Below are 27,177 nucleotides of genomic sequence, written 5' to 3' on the forward strand. Positions count from 1 at the left end.
ATATATATATATATATATATATATATATATATATATATATATATATACACACCACATCTTCCTTATCCATTCTTCTGTAGATGGACACTTGGGCTGTTTCCATATCTTTACTATTGTAAATAATGCTGCAATAAACAGAAGTACATATATTTTTTTCAAATTAACATTTTCATTTTCTTTGGGTAAATAACCATTAGTGGAATTACTGGACCATATGGTATTTCTATTTTTAAATTTTTTATTAAATTTTTTATTTTAATTCTAGTATAGTTAACATAGTGTTATATTAGTTTTAAGTGTACAAATTGGTGACTCAACAATCCTATACTCAGTGCTCATCATGATAAGTGTACTCAATCCCCTTCACCTTTTTCACCCATCCCTCCATCCACCTTCCCTCTGGTAACCATCAGTTCTCTATAGTTAAGAGTCTGCTTCTTGGTTTGTCTCTCTCTCTCTTTTTTTTCCCCCCTTTGCTCATTTGTTTGTTTCTTAAATTCCACATATAAAGGAAATCATATGGTATTTGTCTTTCTCTGATTTACTTATTTTACTTAGCATTATACTGTCTAGCTCCACCCATGTTATTGCAAATGGCAAGATTTTATTCTTTTTATGGCTGAATAATATTCCACCATATATATACACCACACCTTCTTTATTCATCTATCAATGGACACTTGGTCTGCTTCCATAATTTGGCTATCATAAATAATGCTGCTATAAACATAGGGGTTCATACATCCCTTCAAATTAGTGTTTTTGTATTTTGGGGGGAAATACCCAGTAGTGCAATTCCTGGATCATAAGGTAGTTCTATTTGTAATTTTTGGGGGAACCTCCATACCGTTTTCCATGGTGGCTGCACCAGTTTGCGTTCCCACCAACACTACGAGAGGGTGCCCCTTTCTCCGCATCTTCACCAGACTTGTTATTTCTTATGTTTTTGTTATTAGCCATTCTGAAAAGTCCTGTCTTCTTGCCCAAGCCACTCTTTCTCCACCTTTAATGATTTTTCATTGTTTTCTCTGTCTCTACTTATAGTCCCCCCTTATTCTTGTTTCTTTATTATGATTTGTTTTGTGTCTCTCTTACAGATGGAGCAGATCTCAGCCTGAGATTGGTAGATGGAGTCACTGAATGTTCAGGAAGATTAGAAGTAAAATTCCAAGGGGAATGGGGGACAGTGTGTGATGATGGCTGGGATAGTAATGATGCCGCTGTGGTATGTAAGCAATTGGGATGCCCAACTGCCATCGCGGCCACTGGTCGAGTTAATGCCACTGAGGGAACTGGACACATTTGGCTTGACAGTGTTTCCTGCCATGGACATGAATCTGCTCTCTGGCAGTGTAGACACCACGAATGGGGAAAGCATTATTGCAATCATAATGAAGATGCTGGTGTGACATGTTCTGGTAAGTTAAAAGAAAAAGAAAAACAGAGAAGGAAGGACCTGTGTTCTTTAGGAGTAGGAATGGGTGTGAGATGGGAGAGATAGAAATAACTAATAATTTCCATGTTGTAAGGAATCTTAAACACATTCGTTTTTTTCTTTCTTTTTAAAAAGGTCTTATCTATCTATCATCTATCTATCTATTAAGAGAGTATGGGCAGAGGGAGAGGGAGAGAGAGAATCCTCAAGCAAACTCCACACTGAGTGCAGAACCCAGCGTGGGGCTTGACCCCACAACCCCGAGATCATGATCCCAAAATCACAACTCCGAGCTCATGACCTGAGCTGAAACCAAGAGTTGGACGTTCAACCAACTGAGCCACCCAGACATCCCCATTCTTTATTTAACTAGCTTGGAGGTTGTCTATTTTCTGTAGTAATTATTCAGGCTGCTGTTAGGGACCACATTTCAGAGTCTAAATCTACCTGGAGCTCCAAGACACAAAATGTTATGTCTTTTTAAAAAATCTCTGACTTGCTCATATTTTTCTGCCATTGACAATTTTTATTAACCCTTGCAACTATAATCCTGTTTCTAACCGAATTCATAGCCTATACTGGCTGTTAAAAAAAAACACCAAGAGATGGATAAGTCATCCTTTCCAATGCCTCAGTATGTGGGAAGGAGCAAGATAAAAAAAAATCTATCCTTTGGGAGCTAACCTCCATATGTATCTATGGACTAAGCTTAAGTTTCTTTTGCAGATGGATCGGATCTGGAGCTGAGACTTGTCGGTGGAGGCAGCCGCTGTGCTGGAATAGTGGAGGTGGAAATTCAGAAACTGATAGGGAAAGTATGTGACAGAGGCTGGACACTGAAAGAAGCCGATGTGATTTGCAGGCAGTTGGGATGTGGATCTGCTCTCAAAACGTCCTATCAGATTTATTCCAAAGTTAAGGCAACAGACACATGGCTGTTTTCAAGCAGCTGTGTTGGAAATGAAACTTCTCTTTGGGACTGCAAGAACTGGCAGTGGGGTGGACTTAGCTGTGATCACTATGAAGAAGCTAAAGTTACCTGCTCAGGTAAGACTTTCAATCAATGTGTTAAGAAGTTGAATTCCAGGGGTATAAATTTCCAGTAAGATCCTTGAAACTGATGAGAAACATTGGTACTTATGACTAGATCCCACTCAAGAAACCAGAAAATGCCTATTCCATTGTGTGAGTTTCAGATGAAATTATAATTCATTTTGTGCCTTGGTCAAGGGTGTGACTTGTTTTATTTTGTTTTTGTTCACTTTAGCTTTTCAGGAATTTTTTTTTTTAAAGATTTAATTATATGAGCGGAAGAGAGAGATTGAGCAGAGGAAGGAGCAATGGGAGAGGGAGAGAGAATCCCAAGCAGACTCCCCACTGAGTGTGGAGCTCAATCTCACGACAATCTCACGATGCTTAACCGACTGCACCACCCAGGCGCCCCTGTTTTTGTTTTTATTTAAATAACAGTTAATTAAGGGGCACCTGGATGGCTTAGTTGATTGAGCGACCACCTCTTGATTTCTGCTCAGGTCATGATCTCACATTCATGAGATCAGCCCTGCGTTGTGCTCGCTGGGGTGTCTGCTTAGGATTCTCTCTCTCCCTCTCCCTCTGAGCCTCCCTCAGCTCTCTCTCTCTCTCTTTAAATGAATAAATAAAATCTTAAAAATATAAATTAGTTAACATACAGTATAATATTAGTTTCTGATGTACAAATTAGTGATTCAACACTTATAAAGAACACCCAGTGTTCTTCACAAGTGCCCTCCTCAATCTCATCTGCCCCACCTCCCCTCTGGTAACCATCAATTTGTTTTCTATAGTTAAGAGTCTGTTTCTTAGTTTGCCCCTCTCCCTTCTTTTCCCTATGCTTATTGATTAAGAAACAAAACAATTGAGTCATTTTTAAATCCATGGAAGTACTGAAAGATTAAGAAGGATTAAAATTTTGAAGGTAGAACTTAAATATGTCTTTCATGGGAACGTCTCCAAATGATTTTTATAAAATGTGAGACAAGAATCCATCAAAATCCCAGAGGAGAACACAGGTGGAAACCTCTTCGACCTCAGCCATAGCAACTTCTTCCTAGAAACATCACCAAAGGCAAGGGAAGCAAGGGCAAAAATGAACTATTGGGACTTCATCAAGATAAAAAGCTTTTGCACAGCAAAGGAAACAGTCAACAAAACCAAAAGACAACCGGCAGAATGGGAGAAGATATTTGCAAATGACATATCAGATAAAGGGCTAGTATCCAAAATCTATAAAGAACTCATCAAACTCAACACCCAAAGAACAAATGATCCAATCAAGAAATGGGGAGAAGATATGAACAGACATTTTTCCAAAGAAGACATCCAAATGGCCAACAGACACATGAAAAAGTCCTCAACATCACTCGGCATCAGGGAAATCCAAATCAAAACCTCAATGAGATACCACCTCACACCAGTCAGAATGCCTAAAATTAACAAGTCAGGAAATGACCGATGTTGGCATGGATGCGGAGAAAGGGGAACCCTCCTACACTGTTGGTGGGAATGCAAGCTGGTGCAGCCACTCTGGAAAACAGTATGGAGGTTCCTCAAAAAGTTGAAAATAGAGATACCCTACAACTCAGCAATTGCACTACTGGGTATTTACCACAAAGATACAAATACAGTGATCCGAAGGGGTATGTGCACCCCAATGTTTATAGCAGCAATGTCCACAATAGCCAAACTATGGAAAGAGCCAAGATGTCCATCAACAGATGCATGGATAAAGAAGATGTGGTATATATATATAGAGAGAGATAGATATCTATATCTATATCTATATCTATATCTATATCTATATCTATATATACAATGGACTATTATGCAGCCATCAAAAGGAATGAAATCTTGCCATTTGCAATGACGTGGTTGGAACTAGAGGGTTATATGCTACGCAGAATAAGTCAATCAGAGAAAGACATGTATCATATGATCTCACTGATATGAGGAATTCTTAATCTCAGGAAACAAACTGAGGGTTGCTGGAGTGGTGGGGGGTGGGAGAGATGGGGTGGCTAGGTGATAGACATTGGGGAGGGTATGTGCTATGGTGAGTGCTGTGAGTTCTGTAAGACTGATGAATCACAGACCTGTACCTCTGAAATAAATAATACATTATATGTCAAAAAAAAAAGAAAAAGAAAAAGAAGAAGATAGTAGGAAGGGAAAAATGAAGGGGGGGAAATCAGAGGGGGAGACGAACCATGAGAGACTATGGACTCTGAGAAGCAAACTGAGGGTTTTAGAGGGGAGAGGGGTGGGGGATGGGTTAGCCTGGTGATGGGTATTAAGGAGGGCACGTATTGAATGGAGCATTGGGTGTTATACACAAACAAGGAATCATGGAACACTGCATCAGAAACTAATGATGTAATGTATGGTGACTAACATATCATAATAAAATAAAATTAAAAAAAATTTTGTTGGATAAACTGGCATGACTATGTAAGAATTTCTTCTTTCTGAATGTTTTTGTGTATTTCACTGCAACTTCTTTTAGCAGTTCCAAAGTGAGCTGTGAGTTGGCCAGGTTTAAGGAAAATCTCTAGTATTTTATGCTAATCACATTTACACAAATGTTAACATTGTTGAAAAGTGATGCCTTTTTTAACAACTGTAAGATAACATATTGACATAACTATTACTGATATGGTAAAAGAAAGACTTTAAGAAAAGCAACCTAAGAACAAAACTGTTAACCATATAGAGATGTGGTCATGTGGTGCTCCATGTCCACTAACCAATGACTTTACTTCAGATACATCCTAATCTAGATGTGCTCCTGTGTGCATTACCTGATGTTACAAATTGTGTCTACCTTTAGTTACATAGAAATTATCCTCTGACTGGAAAAAAACAATCTTTTAAGGTACAAATTTGAATATACATATCTGCTTTTCAACCATTCTTCTTTTCTTTTTTAAAGAGATTCCTTGATTAGACAATATATTCACATGGTTCATACTCTGTGTGTGTGTGTGTGTTCGTGTATGTATGTGTGTGGTTTTTTTTATGATTCACACTTTGAAATGAAAGTGTAAGCTCTTCCCAAAAATTATCCCCAGCTGTCCAGTTCTATTCTTCACATATATATATATATTCACAAATATATATATATGTATGTATGTATGTGTATATATATATATATATATATATATGTGAAGATATATATATATATATATATATATATATATATATTCTTTAGGAGATATTTTATGTAAATACAAACAAATCCGTATATAAGTTTCACCTCATTTTGTTGTTCAAGTGATGGTATATTATATAAATTGTTGTGTACCTTAGTATTCACTTGGTAAAACATCTTGACCGTAATTTCATATCTATATTTAAAGACCTTTCTGAAATTACTTCTCTATCCATGACATTTCTTTTCTTATCATTTATTACTGTGTGACTTTATTTATACTTTTAATTCCTTTTATTAGATAAAATTAGCTTGGTTTTGCTTTTTTTTAATGAACCAGCATTTGGATTTTTTAAGATTAATATTATTTTCATTTTCTAATTCATTATAATTTGTTTTTCTTTCTATTAATTCCTTTCTGGTTTCTGACTGATTTAACTTTTTGAGTGCAGTGCTTAATTAATGTTGATTCTTTCCTAGTTATTAATATAAATACGTGAGGTTATAGGTCTTCCACTGAGTATACCAGTGATTGCCTCATATAATTGACAAATTGATGCTCTGTGAATCTGGGACATAGATCTTCCTGTGACTGTTATGTGGTCATTATGAATTGTTCTTTTTAGTATTATAAAGTTTCCCCTTTTCTGTGGTTGAATGATTTTTGTTCTGAATCAAACTTGTCTGATATTTCTTTTTAAAGATTTTATTTATTTAACAGAGAGACACAGCAAGAGAGGGAACACAAGCAGGGAGAGTGGGAGAGGGAGAAGTAGGCTCCCCACTGAGCAGGGAGCATGATGCGGGGCTCGATCCCAGGACCCTGGGATCATGACCTGAGCCAAAGGCAGATGCTTAACCCACCGAGGCACCCAGGCACCCCCAAACTTGTCTGATATTAGTATCACAACTATTGCTTTATTTATTTTCTCTTCTCTTATTTTCAACCTTTATGAATCATTTTGTTCTAGGCGCATCACTTGTATTCATCCTAGAATTCAGATTTTTTTAAAAATTTTTTTTATTGTTATGTTAATCCCCATACATTACATCATTCGTTTTTGATGTAGTGTTCCATGATTCATTGTTTGTGCATAACACTCAGTGCTCCATGCAGAACGTGCCCTCCTCAATACCCATCACCAGGCTAACCCATCCTCCCACCCCTCTCCCCTCTAGAACCATCAGTTTGTTTTTCAGAGTCCATCGTTTCTCATGGTTCATCTACCCCTCTGATTTCTCCCCCTTCATTCTTCCCTTCCTGCTACCTTCTTCTTTTTTTTTTTCTTAACATATATTGCATTATTTATTTCAGAGGTACAGATCTGAGATTCAACATCTGGGGGTGTCTTTGGTTCTAAAATGAGTCTCTTGCAGACAGCATATCAATGGGTCTTGTTTTTTAATCCAATCTGATAGCCTCTGTCTTTTGATTGGGGCATTTAGTCCATTTACCTTCAGGGTAACTATTGAAAGATAGGAATTTAGTGCCATTGTATTGCCTGTAAGGTGACTGTTACTGTATATTCTCTGTGTTCCTTTCTGGTCTATGTTGCTTTTAGGCTCTCTCTTTGCTTAGAGGACCCCTTTCAAGATTTCTTGTAGGGCTGGTTTCGTGTTTGCAAATTCCTTCAGTTTTTGTTTGTCCTGAAAGCTTTTTATCTCTCCTTCAATTTTCAATGACAGCCTAGCTGGATATAGTATTCTTGGCTGCATATTTTTCTCATTTAGTGCTCTGAATATATCCTGCCAGTCCTTTCTGGCCTGCCAGGTCTCTGTGGATAGGTCTGTTGCCAATCTAATGTTTCTACCATTGTAGGTTACAGATCTCTTCTCCTGAGCTGCTTTCAGGATTTTCTCTTTGTCTCTGAGACTCGTACATTTTACTATCAGATGTCGGGGTGTTAACCTATTTTTATTGATTTTGAGAGGGGTTCTCTGTGCTTCCTGGATTTTGATGCCTGTTTCCTTCCCCAAATTAGGGAAGTTCTCTGCTATAATTTGCTCCATTATATCTTCTGCCCCCCTCTCTCTTTCTTCTTCTTCTGGGATCCCAATTATTCTAATGTTGTTTCGTCTTATGGTATCACTTATCTCTCAAATTCTGCCCTCGTGATCCAGTAGTTGTTTATCTCTCTTTTTCTCAGCTTCTTTATTTTCCATCATTTGGTCTTCTATATCACTGATTCTCTCTTCTGCCTCATTTATCCTAGCAGTTAGTGCCCCCATATTTGATTGCACCTCATTAATGGCCTTTTTGATTTCGACTTGGTTAGATTTTAGTTCTTTTACTTCTCCAGAAAGGGTTTCTCTAATAACTTCCGTGTTTTTTTCAAGCCCAGCTAGTATCTTTAAAGTGATGATTCTGAACTCTAGATCTGACATCGTACTAATGTCTGTATTGAGTAGGTTCCTGGCAGTCGGTACTACCTCTAGTTTTTTTTGTTGAGGTGATTTTTTCCATCTTGTCATTTTGTGCAGAGAATAGATTAATGAGAAAACAAAATGCTAGCAGGGTAAAAACATCACCAGAAAATAAACTCTAAACAAATCAGAAAAGACCTGAAGCAGTGGGAAAAGAAAGGGAAAGAGAGAAAAAAGAAAAAGAAAAAGATAAAGATAAAAACAAACAAAAATAGAACAAAACAAAACAAAACAAAAACAGAATGTGATCAGATATGATCAGGCTGATATATAGATCAGTGCCACACACTAGATTTTGGGTGTATTTTGGTCTGTTAGAAGAAAGTGCCTCCCAAAATTTTAAAGAAAGAAAAACTTATATATGTACAAAAATAAGGGTTGATATGATGAAGGGATGGAATATGACTGTAAAGATGGAAATTATAAAAAATTTTATAAAAGGAATTGATAAGAAGTTGTTTGAAAAAAGAAAGAAGAGGATTAAAAAAAAAAAAAGAAAAAAAAGGGAGAGAATGTGACCAGGCAGGGAAGTAGAAAAAAACCATACACTAGAGATTTAGGGTATATTTTGATCTGTTAGAAGAAACTATCTCAAAATTTCAAAGAGAGAACAACTTATATATATATGCCAAAAATATGGGTAACTACTAGGAAGGGATAGAATATGACTCTAAAAATGAAAAATAAAAATGTTTTTTAAAAAAGGGATTGATAAGATGTTGGTTGAAAAAGGGAAAAAGAAAAATTCAAAAAAAAAAGAAAAAAGACAGTTAAAAAAATTAACTTTGAAAGACAAAAGAATCACAGTAAAAAAGCCATGAATTCTCTGTGCAGTATTCCCCTAGCACTGGAGTTCTGCTGTTCTCATTGATCGGTAAACTTGGTCTTGGCCGGCTGTTCTCGCTGATCTTCTGGGGAGGGGCCTGTTGCCGTGGTTCCCAAATGTCTTTGCCGGAGGTGGAATTGCCCCACCCTTGCCTGGTTTGGGCTAAGTAATCTGCTTGGGTTTGCTCTCCGGAGCTTTTGTTCCCTGCAAGCTTTCCGTACAGCTTTGGAGGATGAGAGTGGAAGGGCAGCCTCCCAATCTCCACCCCGGAGGAGCCAAGAACTTGGGCCCCACTCCTCAGTGAGCCCCCAGAGAAAAGCAGTCAATCATTCCCATCTCCCCGGTCTCTGGCCACACTCCGTGCTCACCCGGCCTGTGACCGCGCATTTCTATCTCTGGCACCCGACCCCATGTGGAGTTTCCAAACCCAGCAGATCCCTGCAGTGTGCTCCTGTGCCGCTCCTCCCAGGGGAGGAAGGGGAGTCTCCCCAGATCTGCCACTCGTTGGGTCCCTGCTGGAGGAGCAGTGGCCCGACTGTGCCGCGGATCACGGTTTATGACAACCCCAAGCTGAGAGCCCACGCCTCGGCTCCGTCTCTGCAGCTGGCTTCCCTGCTCCGATACCTGGGAGCTCTGCTACACTCAGGCACCCCCGGTCTTTCTGTGACCCTGAGGGTCCTGAGACCACACTGTCCCGGAGGGTTCCACCCCCCGCTTAGCCACCGGAGTGACGTCCCTCAGAGGAGCAGACTTTTAAAAATTCTGATTTTGTGCTCCGCGGCTCTATCACTTGCCAGAAGCGGCTGATGGAGGCCCCTCCCCCGCCATCTATCCTCCCGAATATCGCCTCGGATTCACTTCTCCGCACATCCTACCTTCCAGAAAGTGGTTGCTTTTCTGATGAGAGAGTTGTTGCTCTTCTTTTCTTCGATCTCCTGTTGAGTTTGTAGGTGTTCAGAATGGTTTGATCCCTATCCAGCTGAATTCCTGAGAGGAGAGGAAATCCAGGTCTCCTACTCCTCCGCCATCTTGCTCTGCCCCCTCCAGATTTATTTTAAAAAGAACTCTGATTGGATTAATTTTGAGAGATGAGAGGCATATTTGACCTTAACTTAGTCATATTATTCATTTTTTGTTGTCATATTATACATCCATAATATTTATTGTCATCATGTATCATGCTACAACTATGAATTATATTTCTCTACATAACTTTTTGGGGGGGGGAACTTTGCTTATGTTTGGGCATGTGTAAGCATTATTGTATGTCTGATCATTTTCTTCTAAATATTTTCCTATTAATTGTATTTTATATTAGTTAGCATTTAGTTTAGCAGCATCCAAAAGAAAGCCAAATAAGAGTGGATAAAGAAAATTTTACTTCTTTCGCACTAAAATAAGTCAAATAGGTAAGCAGTTTAAGGCTGGGTGGTTCTGTGGTCTCCAAGAAGTGCCTAGAGTTGTTTCTCTGAGGTAATTATCAAATCCTATTGGTCAAGAATGATAAGTTGCCCTGCAACTGAGTGAGCTTCCTGGTAAGCCAATCTGATAGTCCAGGTTCTGCCCTCTGAGAAGCTGTCCTCTGTCCATTGTCCTTCATGGGCCCAGGTCTATTCTTGGGCCAGTTCCTTCTACTGCAGGCTCTCCAAAGTCATATCTAAGTGCTGTTTGGGGGCTGCACACCTTTCACAACCCACTTTCTGCTGACTTTGGTTCAGGGACCCTTGGATTGCTTTACAGGTTGAGTTATTGCTGGCTGATGTCAGCTGTCCTCAAAGTCAGCGAAATAATTCTCTCCAAACTTAGAATTCTTCTGGTCAATTTTCTGTCATGGTAATGCCACTTGAAAGTAACCAGAGTCAAGGAATATATTTATAAACTTTGATCTTTGCTATGACCAGCTCCTTCACTGCCCTAAGGTCATTTGAAACCTGGGGTTTGGGAGAAAAAGCAAGACCAAAGTCCTGTCTTTGCTGGTAGGCTCATGGACTTTGTGGAGTATCAATTCTATTTTCTGTTAAGCCTACAGTTTTATCACCACCTCAGTTTGGGGGATAGGGATGCTTAGGGTTTTGTTTTGTTTTTTTTTTTTCCAATCCTGCAAGTTCCCAATTATAGGTCTCTCATTTCATTATGTAGTAGCTGAAGGCAGAACATACCTCCCTCACAAAATTGGTATTTTTCCTTCCATTTTTTTCTTTCAGTGTGGCTACTTCAAGTCTGAGTTCATCTCTCTCTTGTAAATGCTGAAAGTGGCAAGGACGATTTACGTCATGCCAGCATTCCGATTTTTTTTTTCAGTTTTTTTTGTGTTCTCCAAGTACACTCTCTGATTTTTCAGCTTCAGAGCACACATCGTTTTCTTTTCAAGGTGACACTTGTCCAAATATCTTACCATGGATAACAAGACATTAGCTTTCCAGCCTATAATATCTGAGTTATTATATATTTTTTCCATCCATTCCATTCAACCGCATCCAAAATTTAGGTTTTATTACTAGAGCACGCAGTTTTGGTAACATTCTGAATTATTTAGGATTCTATTCAACTGTATATAATAGAAATCCCAAATAGAAATAGCATAAATTTGCAGCAGAAGGTGGCCCCTTCTGTTTACAGAACTATATTTTTGTTTGCTAAGTATGTTGTGTGTGCTCTTTGTCTTCTTTTGTAAACTCTTTTGTTATATTTGTGCAGTTTTTAGAAGCTCTTCTACTTAGTGGGTACCTAGGTTTTAGCACTCTTCTTGTTTTGCTAGAAATAGAATTTGTAATTTTGTTTCTTTTTTGAAAGATTTATTTATTTATGAGAGAGTGAGCTAGCGAGTACAAGTAGGGGGAGGGGCAGAGGGAGAGGATCTCAAGCCAACTTCCTGCTGAGCAGGGAACCCGAAACGGAAGTGGGCTCGATCCCACAACCCATGAAATCATGACCTGAGCCAAAACCAAGAGTTGGTCACTTAATTGACTGAGCCACCTAGCTGCCCCTTTAATTTTGTTTCTTGATTTCTTGGTACTTCCAGAAGATTTCCAGGGGGGAAAATCATGGAAATACTATCTCTGTGCCTGCCAAATTCAAACTACAAATTCCATTATCTCTTTAAATTCTTAGAGTTCTTAGTTTTGTAGAGCACAGGGCTTTAGGGCTGAAAAGGGCCAAAGAACTCAACAAAGCAGGAAGACTAGAAAGATAAAGCAACAGTTTATCTCTGATGTGCAGTTTCTATAAACCAGCCACAAACTGGTCTAAGAAAATTGGATACAAAATTACTTTGAATCCCAGACATTTTGTTTGTGATGGCTATGTATGTGCCACAGAGAACATCTGAACTTAAGCATCAGTTCATATGATTTGTGCTGTATTTACTAAGGTTTTTTATTTTTAAGATTTATTTTTATTTTTTAGAGAGAGAAAGAGCACAGGGTGGGGGGGGGCAGAAGGAGGGAGAATCCCAAGCAGACTAAGCACTGGGCACAGAGCCTGACCCCGGGTTGGATCCCACAACACTGAGATCACAACCTGAGCCGAAACCAAGAGTCAGTCCCTTAACGAACTGTGCTACTCAGACGCCCCTGTATTTACTAAGGTTTGAGAAATAGTTTTATACTAGAATGATTTATACTTCTTCAGAGTCTGGAAAGGAATAAATGATAAAAATGTGTTAATGCTTCTTTAAATCATATTGTGTATTTTATCTATTACTAAACAAAAGGAAGTAATTCTAATGAATTCTTATATTTGTTCTTCTGTCTTCATTTATTTACTTCTAGAGAAAGAAAGGAATACAAATTCAGTTACTTATGCCAGGGGAAAGTTTAAATTATTGATCAAAGGAGCTAAATACAGGTACAAAAATCAAATTAATGGCTTTTATGTTAAAATGCAGTCACAGGTTTAGCAGGAAAGAAATCTCTTAAAGGAGTAATTATGAATAGTCTAACCATGTACACAAAGTAAACGATATAAGGAAGCCAACTCATGGTGTAGATTAATGTGTTACTAACAGATTCATGAAAAAAAAGAAAGCTAGAATGGAATCTCCCAAGTCATTTCTGAATGGAAGACTCTCCTTTTGCTCAGGATTCAAACATTTTAGGAAAAAAGGAAACGAGGGTATTTATAGAAGGGAACTGTTTTCGAGTGCTTCACAAGTTTTCACCATCAAAGAGAAAATTATTTGGTTTGGTTTCATTTTTTGGTTTGTTTTGGCATCAGCTGTGTTTTATTTTGTTCGAGAGGGATCCAGATGAGAGAGCAAGAGGTTACAAGAAAGCTGACTTTGGCTCAGTCTAAGAAACTGCCTTTATTTAAAGGTTTATATCTCTCCCAAAGTGGAATGGGATCATATGCATACTAGCTAATGATATCTTAGAGGAATTTCATGCTCAGATAATGATTTAGCAAGAAGAAATTAAGGACTCAAGAGTCCTTCATTATTTGTGGGGTAGGGACATTATTTGCTTTAAACTCGGAGCTGTGTTTAGAAAGCAATGTGTTCTTCAACTCACCTTTGTGTAGAAACTTGCTTTGTACAGATTTAATGGATAAGTGGTGAAATTTTAATGTGCTGGGGTATTTTATACTGCTACAATAGAGAATATAGTCAGATCTAAAACATTTTCAGAAACTGGCAAGTGTTGATAGGATATCTGTGTCACACTGAGAGTAATGTCAAGGGAATTAGTGATGTTTGACAGCAGGCACTTCTAAAAGACGTATGCCCTTTAGAAGGTCCTTCAAATGCACTTCCTTTCTTTAAAAAATTAATTAAAGGAATTAGTTTGTATTCCCCAAATAATTTCAGTCATCTCTGAGTATGTTAAAAGAAACTCTTACTTATCTTGATGGTTGTACTTGGCAAAGAGTGTTCTTAAAACTTGAGCTCCATTTCTTTAGCTTTATTTCTGGTGCGTCTTTTCTTTACATTTTAAATCCCATTCATACTAAATTATTTACAATTCCTCAATTATGCCATATTTCATGACTGTACCCTTTATTTTTATATTTTATTTTATTTTTTTAAGAGAGGGAGAGCAGGGAACGGGCAGAGGGAGAGAAAGAATCTTAAATAAGCTCCACATTAGGTGCAGAGCCTGTCATGGGGCTCAATCTCATGACCCTGAGATCATGATCTGAGCTGAAATCAAGAGTAGGACACTTAACCGACTGAGCCACTCACGCACCCCTATGACCGTATCCATTAATTGTGGATTTACACATCGCTTACTTGCCAAACTCCTTATCTTTTTATTTCAAAACTCAGCTCGAATTTATAGCACTCTCTATAGTTTTCCTGCAAAGCCTCCAACAGGGCTGATGACTCCTTCATTTATTAGTTTTGTATCTAACATATATTTTTAGTTTTGGACTCATCATTATTTGCTTTTTTAATATTTTATTTGAGAGAGAGAAAGAGAGAGCACACCAGGATGGGGGAGAGGCAGAGGGTGAAGCAGACTCCCCATGAGCAGGGAGCCCAATGCAGGGCTCGATCCCAGGACCCTGAGATCATGACCTGAGCTGAAGGCAGACACTTAACAGATTGAGCCACCCAGGCACCCCTGGACTCATCATTATTTGAGCATGTATATCTTCTGCTCACCTGTGTGTTTTTGAGGGAGAGGGTGTTCAATGAGAGATTGAGTAACCTTGAAAAGAAGTAGCTTTTTCCCAGGTACAAAGGTTGGGAAATACATTATAAGAGGAGAGAAAAGTTTCTGCAGAGGCCCAGAAACATGGCATGACCAGGATTCTTTAAGGCTGGAACATCAGGTGTGATTGATAGAGTAATAGACATGAAAGCTTTAAAGGTGACATCATAAAGTATTTTAAAGTATGCTAAGAAATTACTCTTTATTATCTCTCTTTAATTTTAATAGATGTGTGACATTGGAGTATCTACCAAAGCTCTCTGTGCTTCAATTGCCTCAAAAGAAAAGTGGTAGTTATAATACCTGCTTCACAGGAATTACACAGCAAGTGATCAATACATGTTAACTGCTATGGTTATGATTATTATTAGTAGCAGTAGCTATTTTCACTGATGGACTGAACTGTGACAGACTTTTTAGCCCACCCAAATGCCTAAAACATTGTAGGTCCTTAATACTATTTGTTGAAATGATAAATTATTGCATAAATAGTAAAGAAACGTTGAATTGCCTTGAAGACAAAGAAATCATGTGAAAATACTTGAAATGTAATAACATATCTGTGGGCATGCATATATTTATTAGAAAGAAGGCTTAGAAACAAGATTGCTTAGGAAGCCATTGCAAAGGTCTACATGACATAAGATGACAAATTACATTAAAGCAGTAGCAACAGGGGCGCCTGGGTGGTTCAGTTAAGCATCTGACTCTTGGCTCAGGTCATGATCTCAGGGTCATGAGATTGAGCCCTGTGTCGGGTGCTGCGCTCAGCGGGGCATCTGCTTGAGATTCTCTCTCTCCCTCTCCCCTGTCCCTCCCCCTACCCCCCTAAAATAAATAAATAAATCTTAAAAGAAAAAGCAGTAGCAACAAATAAGGAGGAGAAATATCCTGGAGGACTGACTGACCTTGGTGATGTTCCACATGAGCAGTGTATTGAGAAGGTCAGGATTCTAGGCTCTGGAACATACTGCCTGCCTTCGAATCCTGGCCCTTCAGTAACTCTCTATGTGATTGCAGCAAATTACTACACCTCTCTGTTTCAGTTTCCTTGTCTGTAAAATTGGAATGATACTAATAATTATCCCCTGAGGAGATTGTAAAGATTAGGTGAAATAATGTTTGCTCAATATTTAGTAAAGTGCCATAAATAAAATAGATGCTCTTTTAATGCTCACTACTGTCATTATCATTACCATTATTTATGAGATAAAGAAGTGGTTCGATTTTTAAGTGATTCTAATTTGGTCTGGATGTCATTAATTGAGTAAAGAATACTGTGGTCCTGTCAGTAAAATAATTCATTCGATTTTGAACACCTTATATTCTGATGTCCAAGTAGATAGGTTTATGAATATAAAGTTAAAGAGAAACATAGAGATGAAAACAAATTTATTGGCATTTAAGAGAAGGTGAGGGAGTTGAGGACAGCATCTTGGTCAGGGAATGCATGAAGTGTTCTAGTAAAGCACTGTCAGAAGGGAAGGAGGAGAAAACAGGAGAAAGGAGTATCTCATGTATCAAGTGTAACATATATCAAAGGGAAGAAGAAATCCCATGTTCAGTTTGAAAACAGGAAGTATACTGCAACACTTTATATTAAACCATTCAGAAAGGTTGGGGCCAACACCAGACTGAGGTGGGTAGAGAAATGAATATAAGGCTACAAAATAAAAAGAGAAGCTATGTATCATCTATGGTCTCCAGTGTTATGAATAATGTACACAAAATATTAAATGGAAAGAGTTATCATGCTTCTAGGAATGGTTGATGCCAAGAAACAAAGTTCTAAAATTCTCTCAGATGAATTGGTCCAGTGAGGAATGGGGAGATCTAGAATTTGCTATGCCCAACTCCAGGCAGAAAAGCCAAGGGGAACAAGTATGAAAAATCATTAAACACCCCGACATCCCCTTTCCAGTCGCATCATGAAGGAAAATCTAGGAATCATGTCATTTCTCACTGAAATAGTATCATTTTTCAGCCCACAGGGAACCCAGACTCGTTGGAGGAGAAGTTCCCTGCTCTGGTCGTGTTGAAGTGAAACATGGCGACAGGTGGGGCACCATCTGTGACTCTGACTTCTCTCTGGAAGCTGCCAGTGTGCTGTGCAGAGAGTTACATTGTGGCACAGTCATTTCCATCCTAGGGGGAGCTCACTTTGGAGAAGGAAATGGACAGATCTGGGCTGAAGAATTCCAGTGTGAGGGGCAGGAGTCCCATCTTTCACTCTGCTCAGTAGCCCCCCGGCCAGATGGGACTTGTAGCCACAGCAGGGATGTTGGAGTCGTCTGCTCAAGTGAGGCCCAGAGAACATGTTCAAGTTGTTCCCATACTGTGAAGAGGGTGGGGTTAGGTAATTGCAGACATCTTTTTAAAGCCCTGTCTCCTTCCAGGATACACAGAAATTCGTTTGGTGAATGGCAAGTCCCAATGTGAGGGAAGAGTGGAGCTTAAGATACTTGGGAACTGGGGATCCCTCTGCAACTCTCATTGGGACATGGAAGATGCCCACGTTTTGTGCCAGCAGCTCAAATGTGGAGCAGCCCTTTCTACCCCAGGAGGAGCACATTTTGGGAAAGGAAGTGGTCCGATCTGGAGGCACATGTTTCACTGCACTGGGACTGAGCAGCATATGGGAGATTGTCCTGTAACTGCTCTGGGTGCGCCGCTATGTTCAGCCGGGCAAGTGGCCTCTGTAATCTGCTCAGGTAAGAGGATGACAGACAGCCAATGACGAACATTTCTCATGGTGGCGTGCCTTCAGAGCAGGTGTACCTATAGAGGTGAAGAACAAAAGTAAAAGGGCATGATCTATTTTAAGGGATCATGAGAAGTGTGCCAGAATATTAACCTCATGTGTCTTTTTAGAGGAAAAGTAAACTTAATTTTCACAAACCTCATAATTACGTATCTGGTGCTTACCGTGTACCAGCCATTCTCAAAGTGTTTGATTCATTCCCAGCCTGGTTGACCTACCACCTTCCCCTCTCTCTAAAGCTGTTTGTTCTCAGCTCATCTGTCTTACACTTCATCGGATCTCCCTTCCTCACCCTAACTTTTTGTATCTTGTATGACTGAGCAGTTTGGTGTTTGCAGGAAATCAGAGTCAGACGCTATCGCCATGCAACTCATCATCTCTGGACACGACGAGATCTACCATTCCAGAAGAGAGTGATGTTACTTGCATAGGTGAGAATCAGTGACCAATCTAGAAAAATGATCTCAATCCTTATGGATGTGTTTTATTTTTTTTTGAACTCTTTTAAATTTTATTATATTGTGTTAGTCACCGTACGATACATCATTAGTTTTCGATGTAGCGATCCACGATCCATTGTTTTCGTATAACACCCAGTGCTCCATGCAGTACGTGCCCTCCTTAATACCCATCACCGGGCTAACCCATCACCGGGCTAACCCATCCCCCCAGCCCCTTCCCCTCTAAAACCCTCAGTTTGTTCCTCAGAGTCCATAGTCTCTCATGGGTCATCTCTCCCTCCGATTCCCACCCCCCTTCATTTTTATTAACATTTTATTTTCTCTTTTCAGAGAGTGGTCAGCTTCGCCTGGTAAATGGAGGTGGTCGCTGTGCTGGGAGAATAGAGATCTACCATGAGGGCTCCTGGGGCACCATCTGTGATGACAGCTGGGACCTGAGTGATGCCCACGTGGTGTGCAGACAGCTAGGCTGCGGAATGGCCATTAATGCCACTGGCTCTGCTCATTTTGGGGAAGGAACAGGGCCCATCTGGCTGGATGAGGTGAACTGCAATGGAAAAGAATCTCATATTTGGCAATGCCGTTCACATGGCTGGGGGCGGCACAACTGCAGACATAAGGAGGATGCAGGAGTTATCTGCTCAGGTAAGTTCTACACGGAAGCTCTGGTCACAATTACTTAAGAAAGGACTGAGGAGGAGCCAAGGGGAGTGAGGGATATTCAACTGAGAGAATTCCCTGAGAAGCAGGTTTAGAGGGAACTATTGCTTGAGTCAGGGTCCCGACATGTGGATTTGATTAATTAATGCTACCCCATGTGCAAGGTAGTATAACATCAGAAAGAGGAAAATACAGAAATAGGCTTGCATATCATGAACATGACAACAAAACTAAGACTGAGAACTTCTTTTATGAATATATATGGAGCTACATTCAGTGCACCACTTGATATCACTGTATAAAGAAGTAGATTAAAAGGGACAAGAAGAAATAAACCCAGCACTACTTTCTACAGGGCAAAAGATAATTACCATACCCAAGTAATTTTTCATGATAGGCAAATGAAACTTACTTGTCATAGGAGCAAAAATTATCATAAGAAGCTACCGCTTTCATTCTGTATACATGGCAAGCTTTAGAAACTATTGTGAAGTTGAGAACTGTACTCAGTTGTAGTATATTGGGAAAAACAGAATTATGACTTGGTTACTTGGGGAAGTGAAAAATTCTATATGCCAGAAGTGATTTGATATCATTTGCATTTAATATCATAAACTGGTAGAGGACATATGCAGCCAACTATGAAGAGTCAGAAAAGGAAATATTTTATTTTAAGGTAATGTACACAACATTGGTTTTAGTGTCTGAGTATCTCCATAAATGTTAACTATCAAGAGAGCTGCAAAAAAAATTAACGAAATAAGTTTCTTGAGGCTAAAACTGCAGTAATTTAGGGAGAAAAATACAAACTATATGATTGATATAAAGGCTCTGAGCCCTTGATTAAGATTTAGAAATCAATTTAGAATCATTGGTGGTCTTCTAAAGAGGTCCCTAAGCACAAAACCCAATACTAGAACACCATAAGCTATTTATAGAGCTATACTATATTTAGTGTAGAACATAATACATTTTATCGAAATCTACTAAATCATCCAGAAGTTACTAAAGAATTACTAGTAATTGACATATTATACCTATTTTTAAAACCATTCTACCTTAGAGTAAAGGGAGGGAGCCCTGTGAATCTTCAGAGAAGATGTGAAACTACTAACTCTGTATTTCACCCCAGAGTTCATGTCTCTGAGACTGATTGATGAAACCAACAGACACAGTTGTGCAGGGCGTCTGGAAGTTTTTTACAATGGAGCTTGGGGCAGCGTTGGCAAAAGTGGTATGTCTGCAGCCACCATGGAGGTGGTATGCAGGCAGCTGGGCTGTGCAGACAGAGGAGACATCATCCCTGCATCTTTAGACAAACCAACATCCAGGCACATGTGGGTGGACAATGTCCAGTGCCCGAAAGGACCCGACACGTTATGGCAGTGTCCATCTGCTCCGTGGAAACAGAGAGTGGCCAGCCCTTCAGAGGAGACCTGGATCATATGTGCCGGTGAGTATCCGCTGGTTGATATGAGAATTCCATTTTTAATTCTACTATCATCTTCTGATCTCATTAAGTAGGAATGAATAACCTCTGCTGCCTCTTCTACCCTGATGGTGTAATTGGTTTCATTTAATTTGGCTTATAGGTATTCAGGATCACGGGTTAGTTGTCCAAAAAGCATTACACTTCCCACGGTCTTCTTGAAAGTTTTATTTAATTGCTTTCTCTGAGAACACATGAAGAGCAGAAAATATATAATTCAGTAGTTGACTATTGAATGGTCTACCTTACCGTTCCCACTTTTCTTTTTTTTTTTAATACTTTTTTATTTGAGAGAGAGCATGAGCAGAGGGAGAGGGAGAAGCAGGCTCCCTGTTGAGCAGAACTCGACGCGGGACTCGATCCCAGGACCCCTGGGTCATGACCTGAGCTCAACCAACTGAGCCACCCAGGCACCCCTCCTCCCACTTTTCTTTCAAATATTATCTTGCTTTACTAATAGAAGAAGGGAAGCAGTCAAAAATATCAATCCTGAAGTATTTTGCCATTCTCCATCTTCTTACACTGGAAGAGGTTTTTTTTTGTTGTTGTTGTTTTTAAAGATTTTATTTATTTATTTGAGAGAGAGAGAATGAAAGACGGAGAGCATGAGAGGGAGGAGGGTCAGAGGGAGAAGCAGACTCCCCGCTGAGCAGGGAGCCCGATGCGGGACTCGATCCCGGGACTCCAGGATCGTGACCTGAGCGGAAGGCAGTCGCTTAACCAACTGAGCCACCCAGGCGCCCCTGGAAGAGGTTTTTTATGTACCTGGCAATCTCCTAAATCGTTTTCTCTTTGAGAGAAATTAACATTATACAGTGTTAACTTTGTTTATTTCACATTTTCTGACTCACACTAATGTTATTTTTTTTTTAAAGTATTTATTTATTTGAGAGAGAGAGGGAGAGCAAGCAGGAGAGACAGACAGAGGGAGAGAGAGCATGCACCAGTGGGGAGAGGTAGAGGAAAGGGGAGAAGCAGATTCCCCACTGATTAGGGACCCCAACTCAAGGCTCAATCACAGGACTCTGGGATCATGACCTGAGCCAAAGGCTGATGCCTAACCAACTGAGCCACCCAGGTGCCCCCACACTAATGTTCTGATGTCCAGGATGAAATACACCCAGTTTGCTGAAAGGACATAGGCTTTCATAAAGGATAAATTTTGTTAAAAATATATTTTTAAATGCACATAAATAGCAAAGTATTAAAATAGAGATCTAAAAAGAATTTCAAATCTCTCTTTTCCTCTGTGACCTCTTAGAAGTTTTTATGTTCTCAGAAATGATTTAGGTGTCTGTGATTTTTCAGACAAGATAAGACTTCAAGAAGGAACCTCTAATTGTTCTGGACGTGTGGAGCTCTGGCATGGAGGTTCCTGGGGGACAGTGTGTGATGACTCCTGGGACCTTGAAGACGCGCAGGTGGTGTGTCGACAGGTGGGCTGTGGCCCAGCCTTAGAGGCACTAAAAGAGGCAGCATTTGGCCAGGGGACTGGGCCCATATGGCTCAATGAAGTGACATGCAAAGGAAATGAGTCTTCCTTGTGGGATTGTCCTGCCAGACCCTGGGGGCACAGTGACTGTGGGCACAAGGAAGATGCTGCTGTGAGGTGCTCAGGTGAGTGCCAGGAGCCTGGAGTAAGCTTGGAATCTCAGGCAGCAATGAGGGAGTGGGCATTGAAGTGCCTTGTGTCAAGACTGGACACCTCAACACAGGGACCTGGTGGGGAAAGAATGATGATATTTCTTTTTTTTTTTTTTTAAAGATTTTATTTATTTATTTGAGAGAGAAAGAGAGAAACAGCATGGGAGGGGAGAAGGTCAGAGGGAGAAGAAGGCTCCCTGCTGAGCCGGAAGCCCGATGTGGGACTCGATCCCAGGACTCCGGGATCATGACCTGAGCCGAAGGCAGTCGCTTAACCAACTGAGCCACCCAGGTGCCCAGAATGATGATATTTCAATCTGAAGGAACGATGAGAACATTTGTTGTTATACATTGGCTTTCACCAAGGAAAAGCATATAACTTATATGTATCTCTGTACAGGAAGAATAAGGATAAAGGGACCCTAGTTTTAGGTGGGAAGGAGTAGTTTACTTGGTTGAGAGGCACCGAGGCTCACATAAAAAAATAGAAATATTTGTTCTACACATTACTCCCCAAATTGAGTCTCCTTCTCTTTTCTCCTACAGAAATTGCCATGACCCAGAGATCATCAAATGCTAGAGGTATATCATGGGGTTTATGAGCATGGGTCCAATTGTCTGCATTATTTAGAATCTTTTTTGTTAAGAGACTTTGGATCAGAAGTCTTCCTTTTCTTTTCTTTTTTAAAGATTTTATTTATTTATTTGACAGAGAGAGACACAGCGAGAGAGGGAACACAAGCAGAGGGAGTGGGAGAGGGAGAAGCAGGCTTCCCACCAGGCAGGGAGCCCAATGCGGGGCTCGATCCCAGGGCCCTGGGATCATGACCTGAGCTGAAGGCAGACGCTTAACGACTGAGCCACCCAGGCACCCCGGTCAGAAGTCTTTCTGAGGATTGGGAAACTTACTTCAGCCATCCTGTATTTAAGAGAGGGATGGTACCAGGGACCTCAGTCTGTTAGCTAAGACATCATCTCTTGTGATACTTACTTGCACTTAGGTCACGCATCCCTTGTTGCATTTGGGATCCTTGGCGTCATTGTGTTGGCCTTTCTCGTTGTTCTCCTCTTGTGGATTCAGAGGCGAAGACAGCAACAGCGGCTTACAGGTCTGAGCCAAGCTATGGTCTTTCTAATGTCTCTATGGGATAAGAAAATTCTTGGGATAAAATACATATTATCTGAAATATAGATACATATTAAAAGCAAGTGTATGCATATTAGACTCAAGCATCGAACAGCCAAAATGATGGAACCTAGAAGAGGTTTAAGCAGTTTCTCCAAAAGAGGGAACAAGATTTCAGAGGAGAAAGGGGTTTTGGTTGGTTGATGACTCCTGTACTTTAGCTGGATGTTTAATTGGGACATTATAGAATTGGTAGTTTAGAATGAATATGCTTATATGGTTTAGGAGGAATCTTTTATTGCCCAAATATGTATTTGCTCTTACTATATACTTAGTACTCATTCTACTGTTCTGTTAAGCAATGTACTAGGCTCTGAAGATATAGACATCAATAGTCAAGTGTTTTGGTAGTCATGGAATTTCAAGTCTAGCGGAAGAGATATATATGCAAAAGAGATAAATAAGGCACCATGTAGTATTGCACGTTCATGAGAATAAGGAACACAAGTGGCACAGAGAAGACAGTAATTAACTAGGGGAGGGACAGGGGGAGAATTGGAGGCTTCTAGGAGGCTTTTGAGACATTTTGAAAATCAAGTTCCAAGAACTAGGTAAAGTGCATTATAGGGAAAGAGAAAAATACGTACAAGTGTAGAGAAGCTTAAGGGACAGCCACCTGCCATTTTGAGGGGAAGTAAAAGTTGAGTTCAAAGAGAGAAGCTACTGATAAGGCTGTAGAAGAATGGGGAACAAAGGATGAATCATGTACTTCATGGTAAGAAGATGACTAGTCAAAGAGTATTATGTGATCGGGGAGGGTGATAGTCCAGCTGTTTTTTAGAAAGTTCTGTTTGATGACGGGATGTGTGAAGGGTTGTAGGAAGACCACATTATTGACAGGGGTAGCATTTTGAAATAGTTGACATGAAAGATGAAAAGGACTTGATAGTGAGCATGGAGAAGAGAGGATGGATAGATTTCAGAGATTTTTTTTTTTTAAAGCTCCCATGAATTAGAGAAGACTGCCGCCTGCTTGGGGGGAAAAACTGGGGTGGCATATGATGGCAGTAGGGGTGGTTTCGCCTCAACCTACTGCATTTGAGTTTGTAGCCTTATAAGGGAAAAGCTTGGTAGTAGAAGGGATGCAAACAAGACAAGGGCATGGATAAAGATTGAGTATGTGTGCACTGCTGGGAAAAAGCACTGGTAGGGAGGGCAAGTTTTATTATGATCTGCTGATCCCTAATCTAGGACCTCTGTTGTCAGTTTGCTCGAGAGGAGAGAATTCTGTCCACCAAGTTCAATACCGGGAGATGAATTCTTGCCTGAAAGCAGATGATCTGGATGTGCTGACTTCCTCAGGTCTGTGGGTTCTTTGAGGGTCTACAGCCCTGGGGTTCAGACCAGTAGCTACAGTTGCAGCTGAGGCATTGTACTTTGCATAGCTGTGAAAGAAATCTCAAACATGTAATAGGAAGCTTATGATGCATATACGGAAGAAAGGCAGGAATGAACTACAAGTGACTCTTAGAGAACATAAAAACTGCAATCATGCGATCTGACTTAGAGGTCTGTGATGATTTCTGGTGGAGGTACAAAGAACCATGCAAGTAGAATATTTGATTTGGACCTCATCTTACTGAAACAAATTAATCTAAAAGGTTTCACTTTTCACATTTCTTTCACAATTCCTTCCATTCTTACTTCCTGCTCCTTTCCTTACTCTAATTTGGTATTTATATTTTCCCCTAAAAATCTAAAAGCTTAAAGTTCCTATGTCTTTTTCCCATAGAAGCCATCACTATTTCCCATTACATCATATGGCTTTCTTTGTCCTCCAACTTCTGTTTAGCACCAATGCACTAATTCTGCCTCTGGGCGGCCCAATTCTTCTGGGTTGGAAGAAATAGCCCAACACCCACCTACTCCATGAAGGATCAACACCTTCTCTGTATTCCTTACCTTCTGAGAAGGGCCTGCCTCACTTCTTCCATCCCAGGGACTTGGTATTTGCAGCAACTATGTCGGGAAAACATATTTAAGGCATGGAAAAGACTTCCTGTGCCCCGTAAATCACACGTTTGCCTTCCTAATTGTGGGCAATGCGTCTAAATGTTCAAAGAGGTTCTAAGGCACTTGAGGGGAGGTCTGATTTATTTCCCAGTAATTATTTCCTTCCTTTCAGAAAATCCCAATGAGTCAGATGATTTTAATGATGTTGGGCTAATTTCTGTGTCTATATCTCTTCCTGTTTCTGGATGAAAAAGAAGACCATTCTGAGGTACACTGAAGAGGAAAATGGGAATTACAACCCAAGAAGGTGAGTGAGGAGAAATTATTCAATGTTGTTCAAACCAGATACATTTTTTTAAAAATTGAGAACTCCTCTGGTATTATAAAAAAAGAAAGAATGTATATACACGTATTTCCATACATATGTATATTTATGTATGTATGTATGTATATCCATATTCAGAATATATAACAGCTCTTTATAAATGTGACTCTTATCCAACTCTTAGTTATATATTATTATTTTTAGAGATTTATTTACTTATTTGAAAGAGAGAGAGAGAGAAAAAAGGGGAGAGGCAGAGGGGGAGGGAGAGGGAGAGAATCCCAAGCAGACTCCTGGTTGAGCTGGGATCCCGACTCGGGGTTTGATCCCACGACCCTGAGATCATGACCTGAGCTGAAATCAAGAGTCAGATGCTCAACTGACTGAGGCACCCAGGCACCCCAATTATTAGTTATATATTCTAAGCAATAACAATGGTATATCATGGAGCTAAGGAGAAACTGGGTACATTTATATGATTAAATTTTTTTAAGATATTGTAACGGTCATTTTGTGAAAGAGAAAAGACTTATGTCAACACTTGTATAATGCACGTTATGGTAAAGGTAGTATAAGATGCCATAAGAACATAGAAAGTTTTCCTAAGAAATTGGAGGAAATTCTGAAGATGTGATATTCAAGGCAAACATCAAATGATTGAAAGACAATTTTAGGGCAAAGACATAGCATGTACAAAATATGGAGGCATAGAAAAGAACCACATCTTTGGGGAACAGTAAGAAGTTTTTCATTCATAAATATGTATTGAGGGGCGCCTGGGTGGCTCAGTCGTTAAGCGTCTGCCTTCGGCTCAAGTCATGATCCCAGGGTTCTGGGATCGAGCCTCGCATCGGGCTCCCTGCTCCGTGGGGTGCCTGCTTCTCCTTCTCCCACTCCCCCTGCTTGTGTTCATTCTCTCACTGTGTCTCTCTCTGTAAGTAAATAACATCTTTGAAAAAAAAATATATTGAACTGGGGTGCCTGGCTGGCTTGGTCAGGAGAGCATGCATCTCTGGCTCTCAGGGCTGTAAGTTTGAGCCCCATGTTGGGTGTAGAAATTACTTAAAAATAAAAACCTTAAAAATGATTAACATAACATAATAAAAAAAGTTAACCACCAAAAATATTTTAAAAATAAAATAAAATGGTACAACCATTGGAAAAAAAATATGTATTGATCATATTTATGGTGACAAGTAGTGTTCTGAGCACTGAAGACACATAAATAAAAGATATTACTGACAAAGACATGATTGTTTAATGTAAATCTCAAGAGAGAGGAAGTGGTGAGAATCTAAGCTGAAAAGACTGCATACAGTCCTATCATGAATGGCCTTGTCTGCTATATTTCACATTTATATTTCATTTTAGGGACTGTTATGGAGGCAGTGGGCTTTGAAAGATTAAGCTGGGGCAAGACACAATCAGATTTGCATTTTATAATTTGCTTTCATGCAGAATGTATAACAGAAGAAATTTGTTAAGTTATACATTAAAAAGAAAAGATGGTGAAATGAGGTAGTGGATATATTTTCCATTAAAAAAACAATTTTGGGAAGACTATATATATTTTTTTCTTTTTTTTTTTAAGATTTTATTTATTTATTTGAGAGAGAGAATGAGAGAGAGAGAGAGCATGAGAGAAGGGAGGGTCAGAGGGAGAAGCAGGCTCCCCGCCGAGCAGGGAGCCCGATGCGGGACTCGATCCCTGGACTCCAGGATCATGACCTGAGCCGAAGGCAGTCGCTTAACCAACTGAGCCACCCAGGCGCCCGGGAAGACTATATATTTAGAAATAATATATACCAAAGTGTGGGGTTTTTTTTTATAAGAAATACAGATTGAGACAGGATTAAAGTTGGAACTCTTAAAAGTATATAAATATAAAGTGTTAAATCATACATATACACATACACACATAAAAGGTAATAAATTGTATATGGCATGAAAGGGATAAATATACGTTTATATGCATCTTAATGTATGTCTTAACAATTATTAAAGGATAGCATTTGATGGATCATCACTGGTCAAAGCTATGAATTTCAAGTGACAAATAGACATTTATAAATGTTCAAATTCACCAGTATGTCAAGGCAATTCAAATTACAATTAACACTGAGATGTCACTTTATGTAAATCAGACCACCAAAAATTTAAAACAGCACCAATATTT

At 39.7% G+C, this 27,177-nt stretch overlaps 1 protein-coding gene across 5 annotated transcripts in view; it reads left to right on the forward strand.

The window, feature by feature from the left end:
- CD163 (CD163 molecule) overlaps positions 1 to 27,177 on the forward strand; it is a 44,858-nt gene that overhangs the window by 16,403 nt on the left and 1,278 nt on the right. For 2 of the 5 annotated variants that reach the window (XM_044914933.1, XM_044914932.1), the window contains exons 5-16: positions 1,098 to 1,418; positions 2,162 to 2,482; positions 16,507 to 16,821; positions 16,919 to 17,233; positions 17,622 to 17,714; positions 18,075 to 18,389; positions 19,537 to 19,857; positions 21,202 to 21,510; positions 22,084 to 22,119; positions 22,539 to 22,646; positions 23,930 to 24,025; positions 24,931 to 24,983. In XM_044914933.1, the coding sequence (XP_044770868.1) occupies positions 1,098 to 1,418; positions 2,162 to 2,482; positions 16,507 to 16,821; positions 16,919 to 17,233; positions 17,622 to 17,714; positions 18,075 to 18,389; positions 19,537 to 19,857; positions 21,202 to 21,510; positions 22,084 to 22,119; positions 22,539 to 22,646; positions 23,930 to 24,025; positions 24,931 to 24,953 (2,573 nt within the window). In that variant the 3' untranslated portion in view covers positions 24,954 to 24,983. Of the gene's footprint in view, positions 1 to 1,097; positions 1,419 to 2,161; positions 2,483 to 16,506; positions 16,822 to 16,918; positions 17,234 to 17,621; positions 17,715 to 18,074; positions 18,390 to 19,536; positions 19,858 to 21,201; positions 21,511 to 22,083; positions 22,120 to 22,538; positions 22,647 to 23,929; positions 24,026 to 24,848; positions 24,984 to 27,177 lie in introns of all 5 variants that reach the window. The other 3 variants (XM_044914935.1, XM_044914931.1, XM_044914934.1) reach the window with 3 other exon arrangements.

The sequence above is a fragment of the Neomonachus schauinslandi genome, chromosome 5 (assembly GCF_002201575.2).
Source record: "Neomonachus schauinslandi chromosome 5, ASM220157v2, whole genome shotgun sequence".
In the NCBI taxonomy this organism is placed as follows: domain Eukaryota; kingdom Metazoa; phylum Chordata; class Mammalia; order Carnivora; family Phocidae; genus Neomonachus; species Neomonachus schauinslandi.